Below are 23,575 nucleotides of genomic sequence, written 5' to 3' on the forward strand. Positions count from 1 at the left end.
CATTACTAAAAGTAATAAAAGTAATTTGGTGGTCTTATGGTGGTCTTTCGGTCTTGGGTTCGATTCCCAAGTGGCATAAGTACACAAATTAAAAACCACTTACGAGTGTTTATAACTTGTTTCTTTGCTTATGATATTACAGGCTGGAATAAACCGAAAAGAAAATTAATGTTGTTCATAAATAGGAATATAAAACATCCCCGTCGTTTTGTAATTAATTATTATGCTAGAGAATTTTGTGATGAAGATCGATCTATCACAGGTATCAAGCATGAGATAGAGCAGTGTTTTTCAACCTGTGGGTCGCGGAGCTTCTATAGGGGGGTCGCGAGAGGTCAGTGTTGCCAGAAGGGTTACTTTTGTAACCTTTTAGGTTACTTTTGAACTGCATTGGTTACTTTTAGGTTACACTAATGAAAAGGTTACTTTTAGGTGATTTTTCAGAAATTGTAGAATTAACTTTTACAGGTTATTCAGTAAAAAATATTAATAGTGACAACTTAAAAATTATGTCATAAACTGCATTTAAACATGAATTTGATTTATTATTTGTTAAAGACAATGAGTTTTAGCGAATGTTTTTCGATAATAAAACGCAAATCCATGAAACGGTCACTTTTCGGTCTTCATGGAATGGACAAAATTTCGAATTTAGGTAAACATGAACTATCCATGAACAACCTTACACAATCGCTCCGCACCCCCCCGCCCCCCCGTATGAAGGTTACTTTTTATTCAAAAAGGTTACATTTTTTTATATTTCTGGTAATTTCTGACAAGACCCCACTGGCAACACTGCGAGAGGTCGCAAAGGTAGATTTTGAACCATTTCGTAGCCTTTCGTAGCAGGCTACGAAGTGCAAAAAAGAAACCCCACTTCAAAGCAGGTTTCATACTGACAAGTTTCGAAATGGGATGTTTTTTTCACGATTTTACGCGATAAGATAAGCCCATACATTTTGACGTCTAAAATCATCGATAAGTGTATATCACCGGCAGGTAAGGTAATGGTTATTAAAGGCAAAAAATTGTCTATTGCAGCAAAACTGGCAGGGGCACAGCCTGCCTCCCTCCACCAATATGCTGCCCCTCAGCGAGAGCCCGATCCTCGAGCTGACCGAACAGATGGAGTCCATTTGAAAGTAGAACGTTACGCTTCTGTTGGCAACATTGCCTTTTGTGTCCGAAAGAAATAGCATACAGGGTGTATAGTTGTTGCAATTCACGAAGGCGAGTGAGCTTTACATGTGTGTTGGCTCGCTACCGTTCGTTTTTCTAAAGTTTTGATAGATCGTTATGTGCATGTACCTACACGTACACATACAAGTAAATCTCACTCGCCTTTAAGTTGCAAGAACTATAAAGAAAATAAAGCAGTTCTTGAAACTGTGTGATTAGATGTTGATGCAATGTGCAAGCAAAATTAAATTATAATAGTTTGTATTATGGCGACTACATATTAGTAAGTTTATGATTGAAAACAATGTAAACGTCCATAGCTCTTTATAATAATTACAGGCAGTTACATTCATATTATACAATTTTTTACATAGTCTCAAGGCTTGCACTGTTTTCTGCTACACCCTGTACATTTTAGTCTCACATGATCTGTAGGGCTCCCTAATCTGTTTCAATATGTTTGGTCAGCTTGTCTCTGTCACTCATGTCAGTATCTCTATGTGAGTAAAAAAGAAAGCAAGGTAAGCAAATACGAAACCATTGATTGGAAGTTGCCCTACAGCTCACTACCTACGTTTAAAGAACAATGTAAGTGTGTGTCTGTTTAGTCTTTTCATATTTTAGATCTATTTACTCTTTCGTATTAAATAAATTTATATAAACATCAGTAATAGTGGTTTAGATGTTGATTATAATTTGCTGCCAATGTGATTCAAATATTTTCGTACAGATACAAACATTTAACATCAAACTTTGAAAACACAACAAAACTGCAATAAATAGTTAAAAAAGCCAATAAAAATTAAGTAGATTCTATACATCAATTTCACTATCGATAAATATTTTAGTTTCTTTATAAGCATTTTAACATACCGTCATATTATAAACGTAATATTAGTAACACACTATAATAAGTCATATAAAATTAGAAGTTATACTAAATTAGTGATAAACGATGAGACAATATCAAATTAGGATAAGCTACAAAATAAATTATCAAATGTTTTGTAAACTGAGTCACGAAACAAAATGTTTGATACTCATTTGATATTAATACAACAATTATTCAAAGTTAATTGACATTGTAACGTTTGTAATAAAAATTTGGAAGAAGTTAGTATTACTATACCTACAGTCCTCTCAACTTAAGCTGAGAATTGCATTTGTGTGAGTGCACACCGATAGTGTAGAGTGGCAATCGGCTTGAAGCGCGGCGCGTCCCGCGCATGGTTTAAACCGGTTTATTTATAGCAAGCGGCTTGAAGCGCGGCGCGTCCGCCACGCACCGCTTCCTTGCCGCTCACATACTTCACTTCATCCCCGGTACTGGTAGCAGATACGTGTAATTTTATGTAATTGTGTTCCAAATATTAGTGAAATGGCTCCTACTGTAAGTGAATTTCCTGTACGAAATCCATTAAGTGAAAGAAATTTTATGCAAATTGAATACGTATTTTAAAGGTGTGAACGAAAAGTTTTTAGTCTGTTTTTATTTTGTAATTTTATAAAGTTTCAAGTCTTTTCGTTGTATTTTATAAGGCTGGCTGGACGCCCTCTCTATAAACGGTGCTCGCAGAATATCAGCGTCGAGGTACTTCGTGCCTTGGCATATGCTAAGCGAGGACCTGTTTTTATTTATTTATTTAATTAAAAGGATGTGTCAAGTGTCGTTACATCGGCCCAATTGGTAGCAAGTGTTTTATAGACTTCCTTTTAATAAAACATTAATTTTATTTGTATGTGTTTTACTAACGGTACTTTTGGCGATCACTCACACAAATGCAATTCTCAGCTTAAGTTGATAGGACTGTACATATTGTTTACATACTGCTATTTCCTTACAACGTGTTTCAGTGGCTCAGTAAAGTAAGGAGAAAGTCACTTGAAATGTTTGCGTTTTCAGATTCGTGTTAGTAGTAAAAATAACTGCGACTCATTCACTTTATCGTAATCCATTCGTCAATCAAAGATACCGAAATGAATTTAAGTCTATTATTACTGGCTGTGTTAGACGTAAGTGAGAAGAAACCGCATTGTTAAGCGTCCGTAACTCATTCATTTGTTTTTTGTTAAATTTTCTGCAGCTTCTAATACGCCAATAAATCTACTAATTTACTCGTATTGAGCTTGTGCTGTACTGACAAGGCAACGGGTATTTACTTGGTAAAATAACTTCAGGTGTCGTGCTCTCGAATTTTATGACCCATCTGATGAAATTCTAAGATAATCGTTCGGATTTTTTATTATTAAAACACAATTATTTAATTTTTTATTATTAAAACTCTCATTATAACACCCTATATTACGTTTTCATAATAAAAAAAATCTGGGTCGTCTTTAGATTTTCGTAGCTACAATACCTCGACCTTTCAACTACGACCTACGAGTGTGCTACGAGGCTACGGCTACGACAGATAGTGCTACGACAGAGCGCTACGAAGCGACTACGTCACACTACGTGAATGAGACTGCTTTTTACAGTTTTCACGAAGCAATTAAGCAATAATACATAGCATTAAGTATTATGACGTCATATTTTAAATGAGTAGGTTCAATATAGTACAAAAAGTTAATGAATAAGTAACTGAATTATTTCGCGTAACCGTTTAAGGACTAAATCGCTACCGCTCTTTTTCAGAGTGGTTTTGATTTTAATTGGTGTTAAAACCTAATATTAAGTATTATTCCCACCGAAAGCTACGCTTGTAAGATACATTTCGAGTTACTTTCGCCTTGTGGACAGCCCTTGTAAATAAAACTACCTCTCATAAAGTTACTTTTGAAGACAAGACTGAATGCGGTGTCAATTCCGACAGTTACCGTCGCAAGCGTCATTGGAAATCTGACGGAGCACTAAATTAAAACATTTGCCGAATAAATAACTAAAACGTTTTGTACCTTAATCGTAGCTGGGCTAAAATGCTCCCAAAGATATTGCTAAATACAATACATTAAAATTGTAGCGTTTCCCTTTCAAGAAAAAGACAAAAAACAACGTCACAGTGTTAAACAAAACTGCCTGTGAAAGTTATACTGCCTATGAAAGTATTTTAATTCAAATGTGTTAAAATTATTGAGGACCAAAAAGCATTTTCTAATAAGTTTTGTTACTATGCGATTACTATTTATTTTGTTGCTAATTCGTATCTTAAGCTTAATAATAATTGTGTAAGATGATTACGTAAATATTTTTATTAGTTCGGTATAATTTATTTCGTGTAATTCAATCGGTCTACCTTTCGTATAGCATCCAAAGCCCGGCAAATGAATATTATCACACTTCCTTTGCGTGGCTGTTAATATAAACACCGTTTTATAAAATTAGTGTAAGAATTAATTAGACAATTAGACATATCACAACACATTAGTTGTTACGTCTTGGTCGTGTGGTAATATGTAATAAGGCATGTATAACATGTAAAGCAGAAAATGGCTTTAACAAACTACATAATATTTAGTTCATAAGTAGTGTTTGTTGTTGAATTAGAATTGTCACGGCTGTTAAATAATGCCAGTAATTAAAATATAAACGAGAAAGTAAATGTTCAGCACCTAATTAAATTGTTACTGTCCATTTAGTAACTAATCTGTGTAACTAATCTGTTCATATTAATAACAATTAGACTATTGTAATTTTCTTCACGGTTCTATTGTTTTTGTCGTTAATTGTCACACTATTTTTTAAATTGTTAATGTGTGATGTTTGGTACTACTCAATTCTTGTCGTATAAGTAAGCACACACAATGTAAAAGTACATTTTCGTACTTAAGTAGAGATTTAAGGCTACTTAAAGTAATTAAGGTGTGAAAATCTGTACCTACTATTTCTAATGTCTGTGTTTCTCTGTGCTACTCTGTTTTTTTTCAAGTGGCTAAAAGGTTTTTTATAACATGGGGTAAATGATAACGATCTTGGCATTCCATATTTCGGCTCTGAATGACGTTGTGATAGGCATAAAATACTTAAAACATTCCAAAGGCGTAGTGTTTTAAGGTAAAAAGAACTACTAATGTATTACTTATCCAGACACTTACCTACCTACCTTTGGTACGTTGTTTGAAAATTATCTTATGAAGTTAATAATTTCTACCAGCGTCTAATGTCATGTACCTGAGAAGTACTTTAACTACACGTAGTTATTTTATTCACTCTTGAACAACTACATACTACCACTACCTAACCACTCGTCAAGCACTACCTCGTTACTGACGATTATAGAAGTTGAATATAGTGTAGTCACTCTCTCAGGTTATTCCCTATTTTTAAAGGGACTGCGTGACGCAATACAATATACTTACGTAGATTATGTAGGTATTATCTGCCATCGATCAGTGACTGGTTCGTTGATCCACACGAAGCTTTACCAAACAGTAACAATAACTTACATACGTAAGAATAGTAGTAGTTTCAATAAGACGTCGTATTAGACAAACGTAGTGTTAGGTGTTTGGATGCTTTTACACAATATTAGTAATATTGTCATTGTAATATAGTCCGTCATAACCAAGCAATGTTTGTGGTAATCGCAGTATAATCTTCTCTAGATGATTAAATAAGTAGTCAATTTTATATAAACGATAATATTTAGACAAATTAAATAATTACACGGCTTTTAAGCAGCTTTATTAACTACTTTTAAGTAGTGGGTTCGAATGTTTTTTTACGTTATTGTAATTTTGGTTGTGATAATGTATGATGACTGATTGATATCTTGTATGGAACAGTCATAATACAGAACGTCATTAATAATTATGATTTTTATTTCACATAATATTCCGCACCTTTTTCCTAACCAATCCTGTGTAGAATTCTTCGTACAATAAAGGTATTCAGGAAATGCAAGTAATTTTACTCAGACGTAGGTACAATAATGTCGGTACGCGGTATCGGCCACATACTCGTACGTATTAAGATACACAAAAATATAAACGTTCTTATCAGTTGTTAAATACTGTCATTAATGATCTACTACATTATCAATCAGTCACTCTTGCGGCGTGTTTGTGGCTTCGGTTGTTCTGCTCGGTGAGTTTTTTCAATAATTATATACCAATGTAGAGTTAGCTTATTTATGTGACTTTAATTTCAATACAACTTGTGAGAACATCCCATTTTATAGCTCTTTAGGAAGACAAGTCATAGGTACTTACTGCATGCTTAAAGGCAATTGCACAAGTGCATGGAGATAGGTAATTTGTTTACTTAGTGAATAATATAACATGCTTACAAAATGAAAAAACTTAGGTAAGATCATGGTGGTAGATAGTGATTTTCAGACATAATAACGTTTGTGATTAGTGAAAGGCAACATAAGTCGTACCTCTTTTAATTTGATGATTCCTGTTGTCCGCAGTGGAGTAACAGTGAATTGGAATTAATTAACTCATCAAAACCTTTTTCTCTCAATAAAATGCACTGGCTTAGGCTTAGATTAATTAACTAACTTAGGAATTTATTTATCGATTGGGTTTATCTATAAAGACGGATTTATGGTTTAGTATTACGATCTGCATTTTAGTTTAGGTGAAACGTGGATATTTTTTTCTTTTAGATGTTTTACAATTACTTAAATAACTATTTCTTAAGCATTACTACCTACTCGTATAGAATAAGAAATAATGAAACATGTTACAGATAATTGAAAATGGCAAAAGTCGCTGACTTGATAGCAAACTGCTACCAACAGAAGGTGACATTCTCTATCGAAGTGACCCCAGACGTTTCAACATCAGAGTTGGACAGTCTATCCATAGAGCCACTGTTCTACTCCATAACTTGGCATGCGAAGACCCATAAGAATGAAAACCTGGACATCGCCCCATTGCGATTGGCGAGATATCTAAGAAATAAAAATAAAGAGGTCCTGATGCATCTGTCGTGCGATATGCTCAGGAAGGAGTTCTTGCTCCAGTTACTAGATACTTTTAAGGAAATAAAAGTTTGCAACCTGTTTGTTGTTTTAGGTGGTAAGTACAATGTTTTATTTACAGATCTAGCGAAGCCACCCACATGAGAGGTAGGTAGGTAATATTGTAGGCTTAGGATTTATTATGCAAGTTTAAGCAAGTTGTACCTAATGATAGTCTGGCCGACTTGCCTACATTTTCCAACACCGCCTAAAGCCCAATAAAGTCTAAACTTTTTATTACGTGAAAATATCAGCTCGTTACTACGAGAAGCTTCGAAATAAGCGCTCTGCCCTGTTCTTAGGTATGTAACTGGATAGTCTAGTAAACTTTCTACTTTTTAATTTTCAGAAGGGTTCAATCCACAATCGTCAGACTTTCAAAATAGCGAAGAACTAATCAAAACAATCAGAAATGAAACAGGAGATTACTTTTGCATTGGGGTGGCAGGCCTGCCCGACTGCAGTGACGAAAAATTACTACAACTAAAACACAAAGTCGACATCGGCGCTAACTTCGTACTAACACAAGCCTTCTTCGAGTCCAAAATATATGAGAACTTTATCAAGAGGTCTAAATCCGCCGGAATTAATGTGCCTATTATTCCAGGAGTATTCCCATTCGAAACGTACCAACAGCTATCAGGATTTATTAACATGTGCAAAATAAAAGCCTCGCAAGATATTTTAGATTACGTCAAGAACCAGGACCAATCGGAAGAAATTCCAGGAAAAAAGATAACTCAAAATTTAATCAAATCGATAGCAACTGGAACTAAGATGAAACATTTTCATTTGTTTTCTATAAATCGCCTGTCTACCGTTGTTTCTATTGTTCAGCCATTATTGTAAATAAACTGCTGCTTTCATAAAAAAAGTTTTTATATTTTTTTAGATATATTTAAATGAACTTGGCTTGAAACGCTACCGCGACCCGCGTGTCTAGAACTTTAGTTGACTTTAGTCGCAAAACTTGCATGAATTCAACTTATCTTGCCGCGCATTAGTTTAAAGAGATGGCGCTGTCTGTACACACTGAATATCCATCGAAATAAAAGCTAGAATTAGATTCAGTCAGTCAGAATTTTTGTTTTGAAAAATAATTTTACGAAATGGATGTGTTTATTCTAAATATTGATTAGGAAAGTTGTTATAATTAAAAAATCCAGTAACGTTATTTTATTGAATATAACGTAATCAGAAGAACTTACCCTTAAAAGTATCAGATGACAGAATGACAAAATCACTTGATTTAAAAAAATAATCATTCGATAATCTGTGGACAGCCATTTTGGATTTCGATATATAATGAACAGCAACCGAAAGTAATGTTTTTTGATCTACCTGTAATTTTGTTGTGTAAAATAAGTTTTGAATTAGCGGTAAACATTCGTGCCAGTCGTCCACGTACCTGCTCGAGTTTAGGATCGTCCTACTTTGGGCTGAATCCTGCCTCGACGATCAGCTGTCAGGGACCTTTGACGTGTAGAACACAAACAAATCTGATATTGTTGGGCTGATATGCTGTTGTCGAGATGAGCGGCACGTTTTACGAGCAGCTGGGGGGCGTAGCCGGGATGTTCGAGCAATGGGGGGCATGTGAGAAGACTGTGTTAGCTTGTGCCCTAGCTCGAAGAGTGCCGTGGCCAGGTTTGAAGCTGGTGCAGCGAGCTGTGGAGGCGGCTCTGCAGCACCACGTCGAGGACGAGCGTCTGGAGCGAGACGCGAACGACGAGACGTTGCTGGCGAGCCTCCTCACGCCTAGGACGGATGATAACGAGGATGAGGGTAAGACTTGATTTACCAAAAAATAAAAAAAACCTATTTATTTCAGTCTAAATCTGATGAGATATTCCTAGGTTCAAATCTACATATTATTCCATTATATTTCTTCTTAATTTACTTACAACTAATATTAGTCTAAATGTGCAGTTTGCTAATCTTTTTTGTGTAGGTAGATTTTGAATTTATTTAATAAAAAATTTTGGTGAAAATGTTATTCCCTGTGCAATAAAATGCTATGTTTAAATGATTACATCTTATTTCTATGTAAAACCTGTTTGTCAGTGTTTGAACAGATTTCACCCGATATAATCCATGTTATCAATGAACTCTCTTATCAATGCAGTTGGTTAATTCTAAATAATAATCAGCTATGTTTCAAATGACAGATTAACATTATCATAATCATTATGATTAAATTATTATTATTATATATTAAAAGAAATAACATTTAACATTATAAAGACAACAATTTATAAGCATTCTCTACATCTTTCAATAAAACAATTTAATTTACTTGTACCTAGTTGTGTCAGATTTTATGTCGGTTTTAGCTATTTACTGTTCTGCTAAGACCAATCTATATTTCCGCAGGTGAGCAACTCCTGCAACTCTTGACCCTTTTGCCACTCCTCCGGACCGACAATGAGCGGGGCAAGGATGTGTATATGACTGCCACCCCTGCCCTCGTTCAGAGGTGCGTGGACGCGCCTCGGCGGTCGTCTGTGGCACCCGAACTTTGTCGACAGCTACTTTCGTACCTACTAGTCCATCCAGCCTTAACGGCTCATGACCAAAGGTATTGTCATTATTGTTGACTCTTGCATTTTGTAATAGAAAAATACCTACAATACCTAGTTTATTTATTTATTTGTATTTTGAATGGAATTAGATGAGGACTGGGTTCATTAATTAGAATTGCTAATTCTAATATTCTTTTTGTTGCAGTACATTAACACAATGGCTACGTTACCTAGAGAATCACATTTCAGGCAATAGAAATACAGAATCAGTATGGCAACAGCGAATAGAGCCTTGCCTATTGCCAGAAACAAACATTTGGGGCACAAGCAATTCATTTAGGAGGACAATAGGCAAAAATGTTGAATTTAGAGGAATGCTTGACACATTAGAGTCATGTTATACAGATATATTACAGGAATCCTTTTCCAAAAATGGCAGGGATGTAGATCTTAGTTTAGAAGGTGAAAAACTGAATTTTGACGCGGCAATATCTCAGCCGAAATCTCAAAGATCGAATAGTTTAACTCCTCCATCAACAAATTTTATGCAAATGTCTTCCTCTGCCGAGAATCTGAGTGACGAGCCTTTCGTGCAGAAACCGCGAAGTTTTTCACTCTCGAGTGAGCATAGTTTAGGCCAGATAAGGCCAATAAGTATAATGTACGGGACGACAGGAAGCGAAACAAGGTTAGATGAGCTCAAATCAAATAATTATACGGAACATCCTGGCATGTCGACCGTTGCACAGTGGCTAAAGAGTTTGAGGTTACACAAATATGTTTGGCTTTTTACGAATATCACCTATGAACAAATGATGGCTATAGATGAGAAGTACCTTGAAGAATTAGGTGAGTGTTTTAACAATTACTAAAAAATTCAAAACTAACTACTAAATGGTAAAATCTAACTTTTTTATCCTTTTAGGTGTAACAAAAGGTGCTCGCCACAAATTGCTCTTATCAATAAAGAAGTTAAACGAACGCCTAGCAACATTGGAAGCGGTGGAGACGGAGTTATCTTCAGGCGTGTCGGCGGCGGCCGCGGCAAGGGCTCTCGAACGCCTCCGGGGGGTTTTAGTGAGCCCTATGCTGCCTACTTCGGATCTGCCCGTCGCGATAGTACGCGCTTTGGACACTGGTGAATAGTTTTTTTATAATTTAATAGTAAATTAAATTCATTATATCTAAAATAGGTTAGTGGTTTTTTTTAAAGCAAGTAATTAATTTGACTTACAAAAAAATACTACAAAACAACTTGTAGATTGCTGTCCTATTACTTGTGTTGTGACTGGGACCAGGTTTGATAAATGATTAATTTATGTACATTTAGAAGATGTGAGATGTAACCATTAAAATTTCTGCAAAAAAAAAAAACAGAGAAACAGCCAAACATCTCAGTTAATTGGGTATTGAGTCTCATCAGTACCGAACCAAAATTGTCAATCTTGCTAATCATTACGATTTAAAGATCTATTAGCTATAATAGACAATAAATTACATTTAGGGCTGCTTTTTCAATCATCGGATAACTTTTAACTGAAGAATAAGTTTGGCATATTGACAGTTTCAGTATGGGAAATATGTCAAAATGACAAGTTTATTCTTCAGTTAAAAGTTAACTGATGATTGTAAAATCAGCCATTAACTAAACGTTAATTCCAGCATCAAAGAGTTTATGCAACGGCGCGGGCGCGACCGCTCGCGTGCCGACGCTAGCGCCGCCTGACGAGAGCGAGCTCGACTTGCCCGTCGACCCGTTGTCGCTGCACTGCTGGCTGGTGGAAAAGGTAACTAAATAAATATTATTCGTAACAATCATAGGCGTGTTGTAAATCTATATTTAATTTAATTTATGTGATGGTACCGGGTAAGGCCCGGTTTCCACCAAGTGGAGCAGAAAAGTGTTTTGAATAACTAATAAGATTTCGTTATTTCCTCATCTTTTATCCACTCCACACAGCTCAAATTCTATAGAAAAATTCGTCCGTTCGACATTTCTCCGCTCCGCTCTGCCTTGATCGCAACCGGGCCTTTGGGGGTATTACCACAAAATATAACAGAAGACAAACTCCATACTAAACGCGCTCGAGCCACGCACACATAGACAGACACCGCTCGAGCAAGACTGTCTTGGACGAATGCGAGCGCGACGTGGCGCGACAGACAGACGTTCGCCACACGTTCGCTGTGGTTCGCTTGAGTCACGCGCCGGTCAACCGCCTGTGATATTATTTTGTTTTGCGAAATTGACGAAAATGAGTGAACAGAAAAAGTCGTATTTTAATTGTTCGGTATTTGGTTGCTTAAACTCATCATTAAATACCGAATTTTCATTTTTTAAATTACCAGTTGATTCGGGGAGGTAAGTAAGTTATTTATTTGAATTTCAATTGAAATTGAAAGCCAACTCAATTATTAGGAATATCGAATTGTTTTAGAGAGGTTTTAGGAATTATTAGATAACTAGCTTTTGCCCGCGGCTTCACTCGCGTGAAATTTAGTTTGTCACAGATCGTCATAAATTATAGCCTATATGTTATTCAGGGTTATAAACAATAATACTGTAAAGTTACATCAAAATCCGTTCAGTAGTTTTTGCGTGAAAGAGCAACAAACATCCAGACATCCAAACTTTCGCATTTATAATATTAGTTGGATAGTTGGATAATAGTGTCAACCACTCAACTAAATACTACTTCCTTCTCGTGTATTTGTTTGCAAACTATTACTATAATAACGTACTAAATATAAATAAGTATACGTGGATATCTGTTATTGTCTTTCTTGCATAGTATTAAGAGTTACATTTTTCTATCATAACGAAATAAACGCAACACATGACAAGACAACCCTAGCGCGACGGCCGAGCGTGCGAGCGAGAGAGGTATGCAAAGCGAGGTACATACATGAGTTTACCTTCTGTTATATTTTGTGGTATTACGGATATTCGTATCTGTATTCGCTTTAATTCTGACCTCTTCTCCTGGATCTATAAAATCCATATCCTCAATACCTCAAATGTCCTCTGCGTTTTATGTTGAGTCTTAAACTCAACATAAGCACACACACACTTTTTTAACACATATTCCAATCCAGTTTGATACCCACCATAGTCAGCTATCCAACGTCCTCCAGTTTTTTAACCGTCATAATCAACTATCTAATAGAGTTTTGTAGCATAATGACTATAGGATAGTTGATAGATAGCCAACGCTATCCAAAGTCCTCCAGCTATCCATCGTCCTCCAATGGATTTCTTTCTCCCAGGCGCTGCACCACGAGGCGTTCAGTCGGCCGGAGCTGCAGGCGGCGCTGAAGCGGCTGCGGCACCGCCTGCCGCCGCGACAGTTCTTCCACCACGTCAGCGACATGCCGCTCAACAGGCGGTGTCCCAAGCCCAGGTATGTACTACCACAGAATAATAATAAGTACTACCACAAAATAATAATAAGTACTACGTACAGAAGTTTTACTTCGCGAAGGTATTTAAAAAAATGTATGCTCAATGTCATTAACAATATGGTGTAATTTAGCTTGTCTCAAGAGTCAAGCAAGTTTGTCAGAAGTTTTGTTGACAAACGTCAGTGATCGGTACTGCGCCGAAGCTATAGGGCTGACTTCGGTAAAATGATGTGACGTGAGGTGCCAATCTGCAGAAAATGGCGGAGGAAATACATGATTTAACATGAATTATCATGAATAATATTAACTACTTATTTACCTCTCAGTGTCTTCAGGCAACTTAAAAAAGTACATTCTGTGTTTTTATTATTATTTAGGCAGTTAAATACTGCACAGTATTTAGTACACCATTTTCTTTATTTTTTTCCATCATACACAAGAATACGCGTGCGTGAGTCAATGTTCGCTCGTATGTGAGGCCTTGTCGAATAGTACTCTTGTAGGGGGCAATCGTGCGTGTTTTGTTTTCGATGTAAACTCGCGGAGATGAACAGGCCTGGTACTACGTGCAGAAGTTTTACTTCGCGAAGGTATTTAAAAAAAATTATGCTCAAAGTCATTAACAATATGGTGTAATTTAGCCTGTATCAAGAGTCAAGCACCATTTTGTTGACAAACGTCAGTGATCGGTATTGCGCCGAAGCTATAGGGCTGACTTCGGTAAAATGATGTGACGTGAGGTGCCAAACTGCGGAAAATAGCGGAGGAAATACATGATTTAGCATGAATTATCATGAATAATATTAACTACTTATTTACCTCTCAGAGTCTTGAGGCAACTTAAAAAAGTACATTCTGCGTTTTTATTATTATTTAGGCAGTTAAATACTGCACAGTATTTAGTACACCATTTTATTTATTTTCTTCCATCATACACAAGAATACACCTGAATGTCTCCAACTTCCTCATTGGCCCTAGAGCAATTCCAAATATACCATCAATAAAAGCCTAATTAGAGTCATCAAACCTCTCAGTCATTCAATTAGAGCCATTAGAACTTCATAACTATGAGTTGTTTTCTGTGTGTAAGCTGAGGACACGTGTCCCCAGCTGACACATCTGTATCTTCGTAAATATTTATGCTACGATAATTTATTATACCTCAAAAATTACAGTCGAATCCAAATAGTAGGCTTTCCAATTTTCAAGACTTTAGCTCAAATACTGTTAAAACCACGATCAAAAAACTATGTGCGAGCTGGAGTACCGTGTCTCCAGCTTACACATCTGTATCTTTGTAAATATTTAAGCTACATCAATGTTTTATATCTCATAAATTAAAGTCGAATAAAAAAACCCGACTTCAAATCTTTCAAAGCTTTATCTCGAACCGTTTTCGAACTACGAACCGATATGTATGTGTAAGCTGGTGACACGTAACACACGGTGGATTATTAAAACCGTATAAGTTAGAGTTGCGTTTTAAAGATCAAATAATTCGTTATAATTAAAGTACACACGAGACATAATTTCAAATCTCTAGGCCTCTTAGTTTCAGAATTAAAAGCCAAAACCTATTTTCCCGCCAAATAATTCAAATAATGTGGGTCGACTGCGACGTTGCCGTTCCGTGCGTCCACTAGAGCAGTCGAATTTGAACCTAAAAACTAGTAGCGTTTGAATCATTTTTATTTGTAGTTTAAATCATTTAATTTCGATTATAAGAATTTTAGACTAGGAGCCGGCTGATTTGTGTATTGAGTACCTAATAACCTATATTTTATTAATAAGAAAAAGCTAGGTAAAACAAAATTATATTTTAATATACAAGTAACGAACTTGTTTCCAAAGGCTCAAATATTTGTGGCGTTTCTAAACGCAACCACTTTAATTTTTATTTAAATACCGTGAAGTCCCACGATTCTGCTACGTCAAGTGGCAAAAATGGGCAACAACTATATTTTGCTCTATGGTTACAAACAGATTTTGCTCTATGACAAACACAGTTGACAATGAGGGTTTTCGCGATTGAAAAATCCGCCAGATGGCAATAAGTAGACGCGAGGTCCAAATGCTGCGTTATTGGTGGATTTTGACATATCTGTCAATGTCATGTCAAAAATAACCAATCATGCAGCATTTGGACCTCGCGTCTACGTATTGCCATCTGGCGGATTTTCCAATCGCGAAAACCCTCATTGAATTCTTCTTCTTTTGTTGAAGAATCAAATAAAAAAAAATTAACTACAAGAATAAGCAAACATAACGACATATATAGTTCCAAAATATAGATGACCCACGCTGAACTGTCCCACCAAACTCAATGACAGGGGGGCGCTACCATCGTTCAACTATATGGTTTCCAACATGGCTAAAATCTGAACCAGCGATCCGGTATTGACGGTGGCGCCCCACTGTCAATGTCATCGACAGGACAGTCCAGTATTTTGGAACTATACTGGACTGTCCTGTCGATGACATTGACAGTGGGGCGCCACCGTCAATACCGGATTACCGATTCAGCGTGGGTCATCTATACAAGGTTTCCCAAAAAGTACTGTCAAGCCGAAGCCCAGAGGTAGAGTATCACTAGGGCTACCCGAATACTCGATTTTTTCAAGTTATTTATAATTTTCAGATGATTTATGATGATGATGAAAATCTTTATCATATTTCAAAAACCGGGATAAAATCTATCCTACGTCCTTTCCCGGGACTCAACCATAATTATTATTATTTATTTATAAAATATAGGTTATTAGGTACTCAATACACAAATCAGCCGGCTCCTAGTCTAAAATTCTTATAATCGAAATTAAATGATTTAAACTACAAATAAAAATGATTCAAACGCTACTAGTTTTTAGGTTCAAATTCGACTGCTCTAGTGGACGCACGGAACGGCAACGTCGCAGTCGACCCACATTATTTGAATTATTTGGCGGGAAAATAGGTTTTGGCTTTTAATTCTGAAACTAAGAGGCCTAGAGATTTGAAATTATGTCTCGTGTGTACTTTAATTATAACGAATTATTTGATCTTTAAAACGCAACTCTAACTTATACGGTTTTAATAATCCACCGTGTGTTACGTGTCACCAGCTTACACATACATATCGGTTCGTAGTTCGAAAACGGTTCGAGATAAAGCTTTGAAAGATTTGAAGTCGGGTTTTTTTATTCGACTTTAATTTATGAGATATAAAACATTGATGTAGCTTAAATATTTACAAAGATACAGATGTGTAAGCTGGAGACACGGTACTCCAGCTCGCACATAGTTTTTTGATCGTGGTTTTAACAGTATTTGAGCTAAAGTCTTGAAAATTGGAAAGCCTACTATTTGGATTCGACTGTAATTTTTGAGGTATAATACATTATCGTAGCATAAATATTTACGAAGATACAGATGTGTCAGCTGGGGACACGTGTCCTCAGCTTACACACAGAAAACAACTCATAGTTATGAAGTTCTAATGGCTCTAATTGAATGACTGAGAGGTTTGATGACTCTAATTAGGCTTTTATTGATGGTATACTTGGAATTGCTCTAGGGCCAATGAGGAAGTTGGAGACATTCAGGTCAAGAATACGCGTGCGTGAGTCAATGTTCGCTCGTATGACAGTGAGGCCTTGTCGAATGGTATCCTGTAGGTGGGACATCGTGCGTGTTTTGTTTTCGATGTAAACTCGCGGAGATGAACAGGCCTGGCCATACTTATACTGTTTTCTTCAATGCTTTGTAACAACATATTTTTTTTCTATCTTCTATTTACTCCAGAATTTAAAATACATAGTTTGTTATTAGGCCGAGGTGGTAAGTCTTACATCGAAATTTTACTCACCGTTGCCTCTTCCACTCCACAGATGGCGCGTCGGCACTCACAACGGCTACAAGCCTATCCACAGGCGGACGTGGGCACCCGCCTGCCGCGGGCCGCTGCTGCCGCGGCCCAAGTCCAACTCCTACCCGCCCTTCCCCCCTCACGCGATACCCCGCCCCCCTCCGCCCGCGTCCGTCCTGTCCGACGACTACTCGAGTCTGGATGCGCTGTGTCTGCAGATGACGGAACAAGCTATCAATTGAGCTGGTGAGTGAGAAGCCAGTATACAGCTCTTTTAGCACCAATGGAACTTTTATGGACGGTTGGAACGGTAACAAGTTTAGTGTCCCAACTCCGAAATCTGTTTAAGCGCCAGCGGGCAAAATGAGATCGGACAGTTGAACTAGTTCGGTGCCAGACATTAAAATTATCTCATTTTTGAGGATGTTGAAATCGGTGGCAGTTGAACTAGCCTGTGCCAGATAAACTTGAACTTTTCAGCCCCAATGGAAACGATCAGTTGATGGGTTTGTGGAACTAGCGTTGAGTGATACAGTGCTAGACAAAGGTAAACAACACTTTCTATGATCGGTATGACAAAAGACAGGTTGTGGCTGTCAAATAGCTTCTATTGTCCGCACCAATAGAAGTAAGCAATCTTGCAATCCATTTGCAAAATGTAAAGAACATTAGTTCTCTATAAAAAATTTTTTTTAATAATTTGCTGAAGTCTATTGATGCAGCCTATAGAGAACGTTTTAATACAGCAAACAGACATATATTCTGGTTGTTGTAACAGTTATTTGATAGTCTTGTCTCTTGTCATTTGATTGGGAGAGAATTTCAGGAAATGGCACAAAAGGATTGCAACCATAATTTGATTTGATTTTTGGGACTAACATGATATTGACTATTAGAAACACTACAATAACAAAATATAAAATCAAGGAAACGTATTACAGCAGATTTATAGTGACACTACGCTTTTTTGGCGACGAAGTTTTTATAATGTATAAAACAATAACGTATGGCGTTTCCTATTGATCGAATTTTCACTTCGATGTTCAGTAGATGTTAGTTCCAAACAAGTCAGTTTTTAAAATGTATTGGTGTAGGTATAGTTCCACTTTAGAATTTAAATTAAATAGATTATTTTTCTATTTATTCATATACATGGACAATGTTTGCATTATACTGCACATATTATATTATACTGTCTCAAAAGTGAAGCAATTTAAATTAATTCTATGACATGTTTACTTGTATTTTTTAATGAAATTCACAATAATGTATCTTCCACGTTAAGGCTAGTAGTTCACTGACAACGAAATTTATATGCTTGTATGCGTGGACAGTACCAGGGAAAAAATAAAATAGCAATATAGACTGCTACTGCCAATATTTAGGGAGCTGGTTTGCAATGTGCATGTTATTTTAAGAATGTTTTAATTTATGATATGTTTTTATATTGTTATAGATATTATGAATTTATTAGCAGTGATTTCGTTTTGAAATCCAATAGATCTATGTCTTACGAATGGGATTTCTCTGAAATATACTCTATACAAATTATCTAGCCCTGAGTTTTTACATTTAAATTATCAAAACGCATATTTAAATCACTGCTTTCTATAAAGTATGGGTGTTGATATGGTTAACTTTTAATAGATGTATGTATTGTATGTATACTTATTTTGACAAAGAAATGAGAGCTAGAGAAATGTTGCCTTAATTTAACCTAAAATACAAATTAATTATTGGAGGTTGTAAGCTAAATTCGTCTGACCATTTAGGATTCATTAATATACATAATAGTTATTCAAATTTGGTTGTAACAAACGCTAATGTTAATGTAAATACATATTTATAAGTATTGTTAATTTATAACATGAACTAAAAATCGGTGACAACGACACAACTCGATTCGACTCGGCCAATCGAAAAATACTATTAAACTACACATGAACATAAATTTCTCTGGTGCTAACATTTCATTTCTTCGGTTTAGTTTAGTAATAATGAAATAGGGCTACAAGAAATTGTTTTTAAATGACACAAACCACATGCTTAGCTGTAGTTTGCCAGTGTGTACCATGTAGAGAAATATCACGGGATTGTGACGAAGTGTCGGTTGTGATGCGACGCCAGAGCATCAGCTCTGAATTTACCAGAATTCTTGTTGTTATGTTGGTCAACTAATGTGGTATTGTACATAGTTAGGAAGTCACTACGGGATCAACGCGAGTCCGACGGCCTAATCGGTATTACAGATAGTTTGTCCTGTCTTTGTGATTGTTGTCCTGTAACACTATACACAATTGCGTCTGTTTGTAACTATTATAAATGTTGATGTAATTAGATAGTATAATCTGTTGACTGATGATTGAATAATTTATGATGTTTGCGTATGATTTATTTATTTAGGTTAAACTATCGATTATACATTTTGACTGGATCAAAAATCTGATTGTAACATGTGCAATTTTTTATTTTTATTTACATACAAAATGTTATATAGATTCCATGTAAATAATGGACTAGAATGCAATGTATTTATTACTATAAATATTGTAATAAGGTAACACTATTGTTTTTGTACAAAACATGCAGGATATTGTGTTGATAATATTATAATAAATTAATAAATGAAATGACTATGAAGGACATAAATACATTTTTGAATGTAATAAAAATAATTATTAAGCAGTCCATGATGATGTTATTATGGAATTACTGTTATATTGAACCATTTATATTATTAATTGTCTATAAATTTCACCTTTAAACTAATCAACAATACAAAGTATCATTTGTATAGAAGTACTCAATGTTTCTTTCTCTTTCTATTGATTCTGTTCTTTAGTTCTGTGGTGGACTGTGATATGGTTTATTTTTTGATCATGATATTCATCAGCACTAAATAAATATTATTGTATAGTATAATTTTGTTTTATTTTCATTATACAAATTATTATCAATAGGGGGCTTGCTCATGAAAATCAGTAGTTTGGTGCTAATACGATCTACGCATATGATCGCCAAAACAGCATTACATTACAACAAACTTGGTGTGTACAATGGGAATAAAGCAAAGTTAGATCCTACACTACAATAAATTTTACATTTCCTAATTAAACTTACAATGTATTGTTGGATGTCATATTTTGAGAACCTAAAATACAGGGTGTAGTCACGGTAGTGGTACTGTGGTAATGGTGTAGTACTTTATGAGACCTTTATGTACATGATTAGGTGAAAAATAATAATAGGTACATTTTTATTTTGGAATTTTATTGTTTCTTTAAACAAATACAAGAAATCATAACTACATCAACTTTTCCTTGTGAGTTCCTATTTTGTGCCTGACCAAATCATTTTTTCTGTAGAAACCTCTGGAGCACTTGTCACATGGATATTTAAAGCAACTTTCATGTACTTTGGCAATGTGATATTCGAGCATTGGGCGGGATGGGAAGCCACATAGACAGCCTTCAACTGTGCATTTGAATTTATCAGTCTTATTGTGACGGAAGTTCATGTGGTGGGCAAGCGCTCTCACTTCACAAAAACTTCTAGTGCAAAGTTCACATTTGAGTGGCCTTTCTCCAGTGTGCTTCCACATATGCACCTCAAGGTTTGAAACAATCTTAGAGCATGTATTGCAGTAACCAGACTTTTCCGAGTGTAGTCTGTCCATATGAGTCTTAAGGTTCCCTTTCGAATTAAATGTACGGCCACAATGATTACATACAAAACTATTCGGTTCAGAGTGGACCTTGTAATGTTTGGTGAGGTTTTGTTTATACTTAAATATTCCTAGGCAAATATTACATGAATATTGTTTACTGCTAGTATGAACCATTTGGTGTCTTCTTAGTGAGTCTTTTGTAATGAACTTTTTGTAGCATACATCACAAGCTTCTGTTTTTTCTCCTAGATGATTCTTTTTATGCCTTATCAACGAGCTCAGCTGGGTGAACACAGCCTGGCACTCTGAGCAGGAATACGGAGTTTCCCCTGTATGCGTCCGCAAATGGATTATTATATCTGTCTTTGTGTAGAACCCTTTGCCACAACTCTCACAGATAAATCTCCTGGCTCTTATTTTCATGTGATTTCTGACTGAATGTCTTTTTAGACTACCCGCATTTTTGTATCTTTTATCACAGAATTCGCATTGGTAGGGCTTTTCATTAGTATGAGATCGCATGTGAATTAACAGTGTGGAAGGGTTAGCGAATTCCTTTCCACACACGGAACAGTTCTCAGGACCTTTCTGTTTATTTCTTTTCTTTTTACGTTTTGGAAAACCTTTACTTTTGTTTTTACATGATTTTGTATTTTCCAGTTTTATTCTTTTGCTTACAACTGCAAGAGGCACATCTAATTCATCATACGAGTTGTAATTCATAGACAGGTCATGATCACTATTATTAAATTCATAATCTTCAGATTTTATTTCTATTTTAGTCAATACAGTGTTGTGTTTGGATTCCAAATATTGAGACCGCAGAGTCTTATCAGTGGCCTCGCATTTCAATATAAATCGGTAAGCTGTAGCCAAATTTTGTTCACAGCAGACGCAAATAACAGAAGGCAGTCCATCATAATTTTCTATTTTGATTTTGGAGCAGCAATGCATGATTTTTGAACATATCGAGACACCACTTTGGTCGGTATCAAAAACATTTACGTTTCCGACTGTTTCTCCACATAAGCGGCACAGCTTGAGATCCATATTAATCACTTTTAGTTGTACTTTTTTATGAACTTAATAAGTTAAGTAATTATCATTAAAACGTTAAATAATTAATTTGTATTGATCAATGTAAACAATTTTGAACAAGTCACAAAAACCCCGAAAATGACAATATTGACAATCAACAATACAATTGTCAAATTTGTCATTTTACTTTTTTATTATTGTAAAAATTTCGCCAGGAGTTCTGAGTATTTAGCCAGTTTAGAAAGGGTGCGAATCACGGGATCAAGGTGAAAAAAAAAACCTAATTTTTGTTGAATTACTATAACTAATTATAGTAATTTTATGTATGCGTGTTTGTCTTGTTGGTTGTCCTAATAAATAAAATAAAATAAATAAAATGAATTCAGTAAAAAGTTGGGATAACTGAAAAGATTAAGAGAAAAGCGTATTTTTGGAAAAATAATAAAAAAGAAACGGGGAACTCCCGGGAGGCGCAGTGTAGGTGGCGTGGGTCCGTCCGTTGCTATGGAAATGGAAATCGTTTACATACTCATCCGAGCGCAACTCGGCATTTTTCAAAGTATAATTTTAACTTTGCGCATTTTTGTAATCTTACGTAAGAACCTCTCACCCGCTTGTAAGAAAAAATAAGACATGTTGACATAGGAGAAGAGGGGTCCCCTCCTAAATCGTCATGTTATTTAATTTAAGAATGGCTCCATTTAGCTGGCTCTTTTTGGCGGGAAAGTAAAGGAATCGCATTGTTCTGTAATTTTATTTTCTAAAAAATTTCGCCGACTATTAATGATTACAACTGGTGGATTAAGTATTAACTAGGTACTTTAATAACTATGTGTTCGTGAATATTATGCACCAGTTTAGGCAAATAAAACAAATCAGTGCAACATTTGAGGTTCTAGTGAATCGCCACATTTGTAATTCTTATTCTATTATTCTTTGAAAAGAAATAGTTGAACAAGTTAACATAGGGAACAGAACCACAGACAGAACACAATAAATTCATTGTTAGTGTAGGTAATTAATTTTTTAGTATCATCATTTCAGTCACAGGATGTTTACCTACTGCTGATTCAGCAGTGCTGAAAATGGCCTAGGTATATTGATGATCCCCAATGATAATTATCCTAATCGCCCGGTTTATGAGGTTACAGTTTTCGAATTATTATTTATTTTTAATATTAAATAAATATTTTTTTAATCCACAACGAGGAAGCTCTTTACCTGTATCTCACCTGATGGTAAGTGACGATCAGGCCGAATATTACAATTAAGTAAGGCCTCGCTTTTAGCTAAGGCGATAACCATAACACTGTGCTAGATAGCTAGAAAAAAATATTTACTAATCACTTGCTATGTATGTAAGGGACACGAAAACACCAACTGAAAAGTTTCAGTAGTTCGGTCAACTGGACTAAAAACCGAACTACTGCTAATACAGGTGCAGGAGCATGTAGGTCTTCATCATCATCATTGTGTTTCTATTTCTTATTTTTTAAATATCCAACTGTCCACATTGCATGCCGTGGCAGCCTCTAAGGTAGCTTTTCAAACTAAGCGTCACTGACGCAGCGTCTTTAGCCTTTCGAAGCGAGTTAGTGACGCGGCGTTGGTGGCACAAGACCAAAGCTAAAGACGCTGCGTCTGTGACGCTTATTTTGAAAGGCTACCTTTAATTAAGACAACACTTAGTTTTAAGCACTTTTAGTTATAGTAATTCCATGTATGCGTGTTTGTCTTGTTGGTTGTCCTAATAAATAAAATACATCATTTCAGCCACAGCTTAGGACGTCTATTGCTGAACAGAACAAGGGCCTCCCCAATGATTTTTACCTACAACCCACCTTTTGCTCGCGTTATTATTCGTAGTTGAAGATTAGATGAGATTAGCTAGTGAGTTAGTTATTTAATATAGTTACTTAGTTACCTACTTACTTACGCTTGTTCCCAACTTAGGCTAAGAACTCATGGCGCGGATTTTCACATGCGCCCGCGGCGGTTGCGGGCCCTCAGCTT

The 23,575-nt window shown here is 35.8% G+C and overlaps 2 protein-coding genes across 2 annotated transcripts; one reads left to right on the forward strand and one right to left on the reverse strand.

Moving 5' to 3' along the window:
- Positions 1-8,291: 8,291 nt before the first annotated feature.
- On the forward strand, positions 8,292-11,714 carry LOC135078320 (protein Smaug). Its single transcript, XM_063972919.1, has 6 exons — positions 8,292-8,873; positions 9,462-9,666; positions 9,816-10,459; positions 10,536-10,748; positions 11,273-11,397; positions 11,571-11,714. The coding sequence occupies exons 1-6, from the start codon at positions 8,621-8,623 to the stop codon at positions 11,712-11,714; spliced, it is 1,584 nt and encodes a 527-aa protein (XP_063828989.1). The 5' UTR covers positions 8,292-8,620.
- Positions 11,715-17,976: 6,262 nt separating this feature from the next.
- Positions 17,977-21,689, reverse strand: LOC135078094 (zinc finger protein OZF-like). The gene has a single exon (XM_063972666.1). The coding sequence runs from the start codon at positions 21,572-21,574 to the stop codon at positions 20,162-20,164; it is 1,413 nt and encodes a 470-aa protein (XP_063828736.1). The 5' UTR covers positions 21,575-21,689; the 3' UTR covers positions 17,977-20,161.
- Between the last annotated feature and the right edge of the window lie 1,886 nt (positions 21,690-23,575).

Source organism: Ostrinia nubilalis, chromosome 14 (genome assembly GCF_963855985.1).
Source record: "Ostrinia nubilalis chromosome 14, ilOstNubi1.1, whole genome shotgun sequence".
Taxonomy (NCBI): domain Eukaryota; kingdom Metazoa; phylum Arthropoda; class Insecta; order Lepidoptera; family Crambidae; genus Ostrinia; species Ostrinia nubilalis.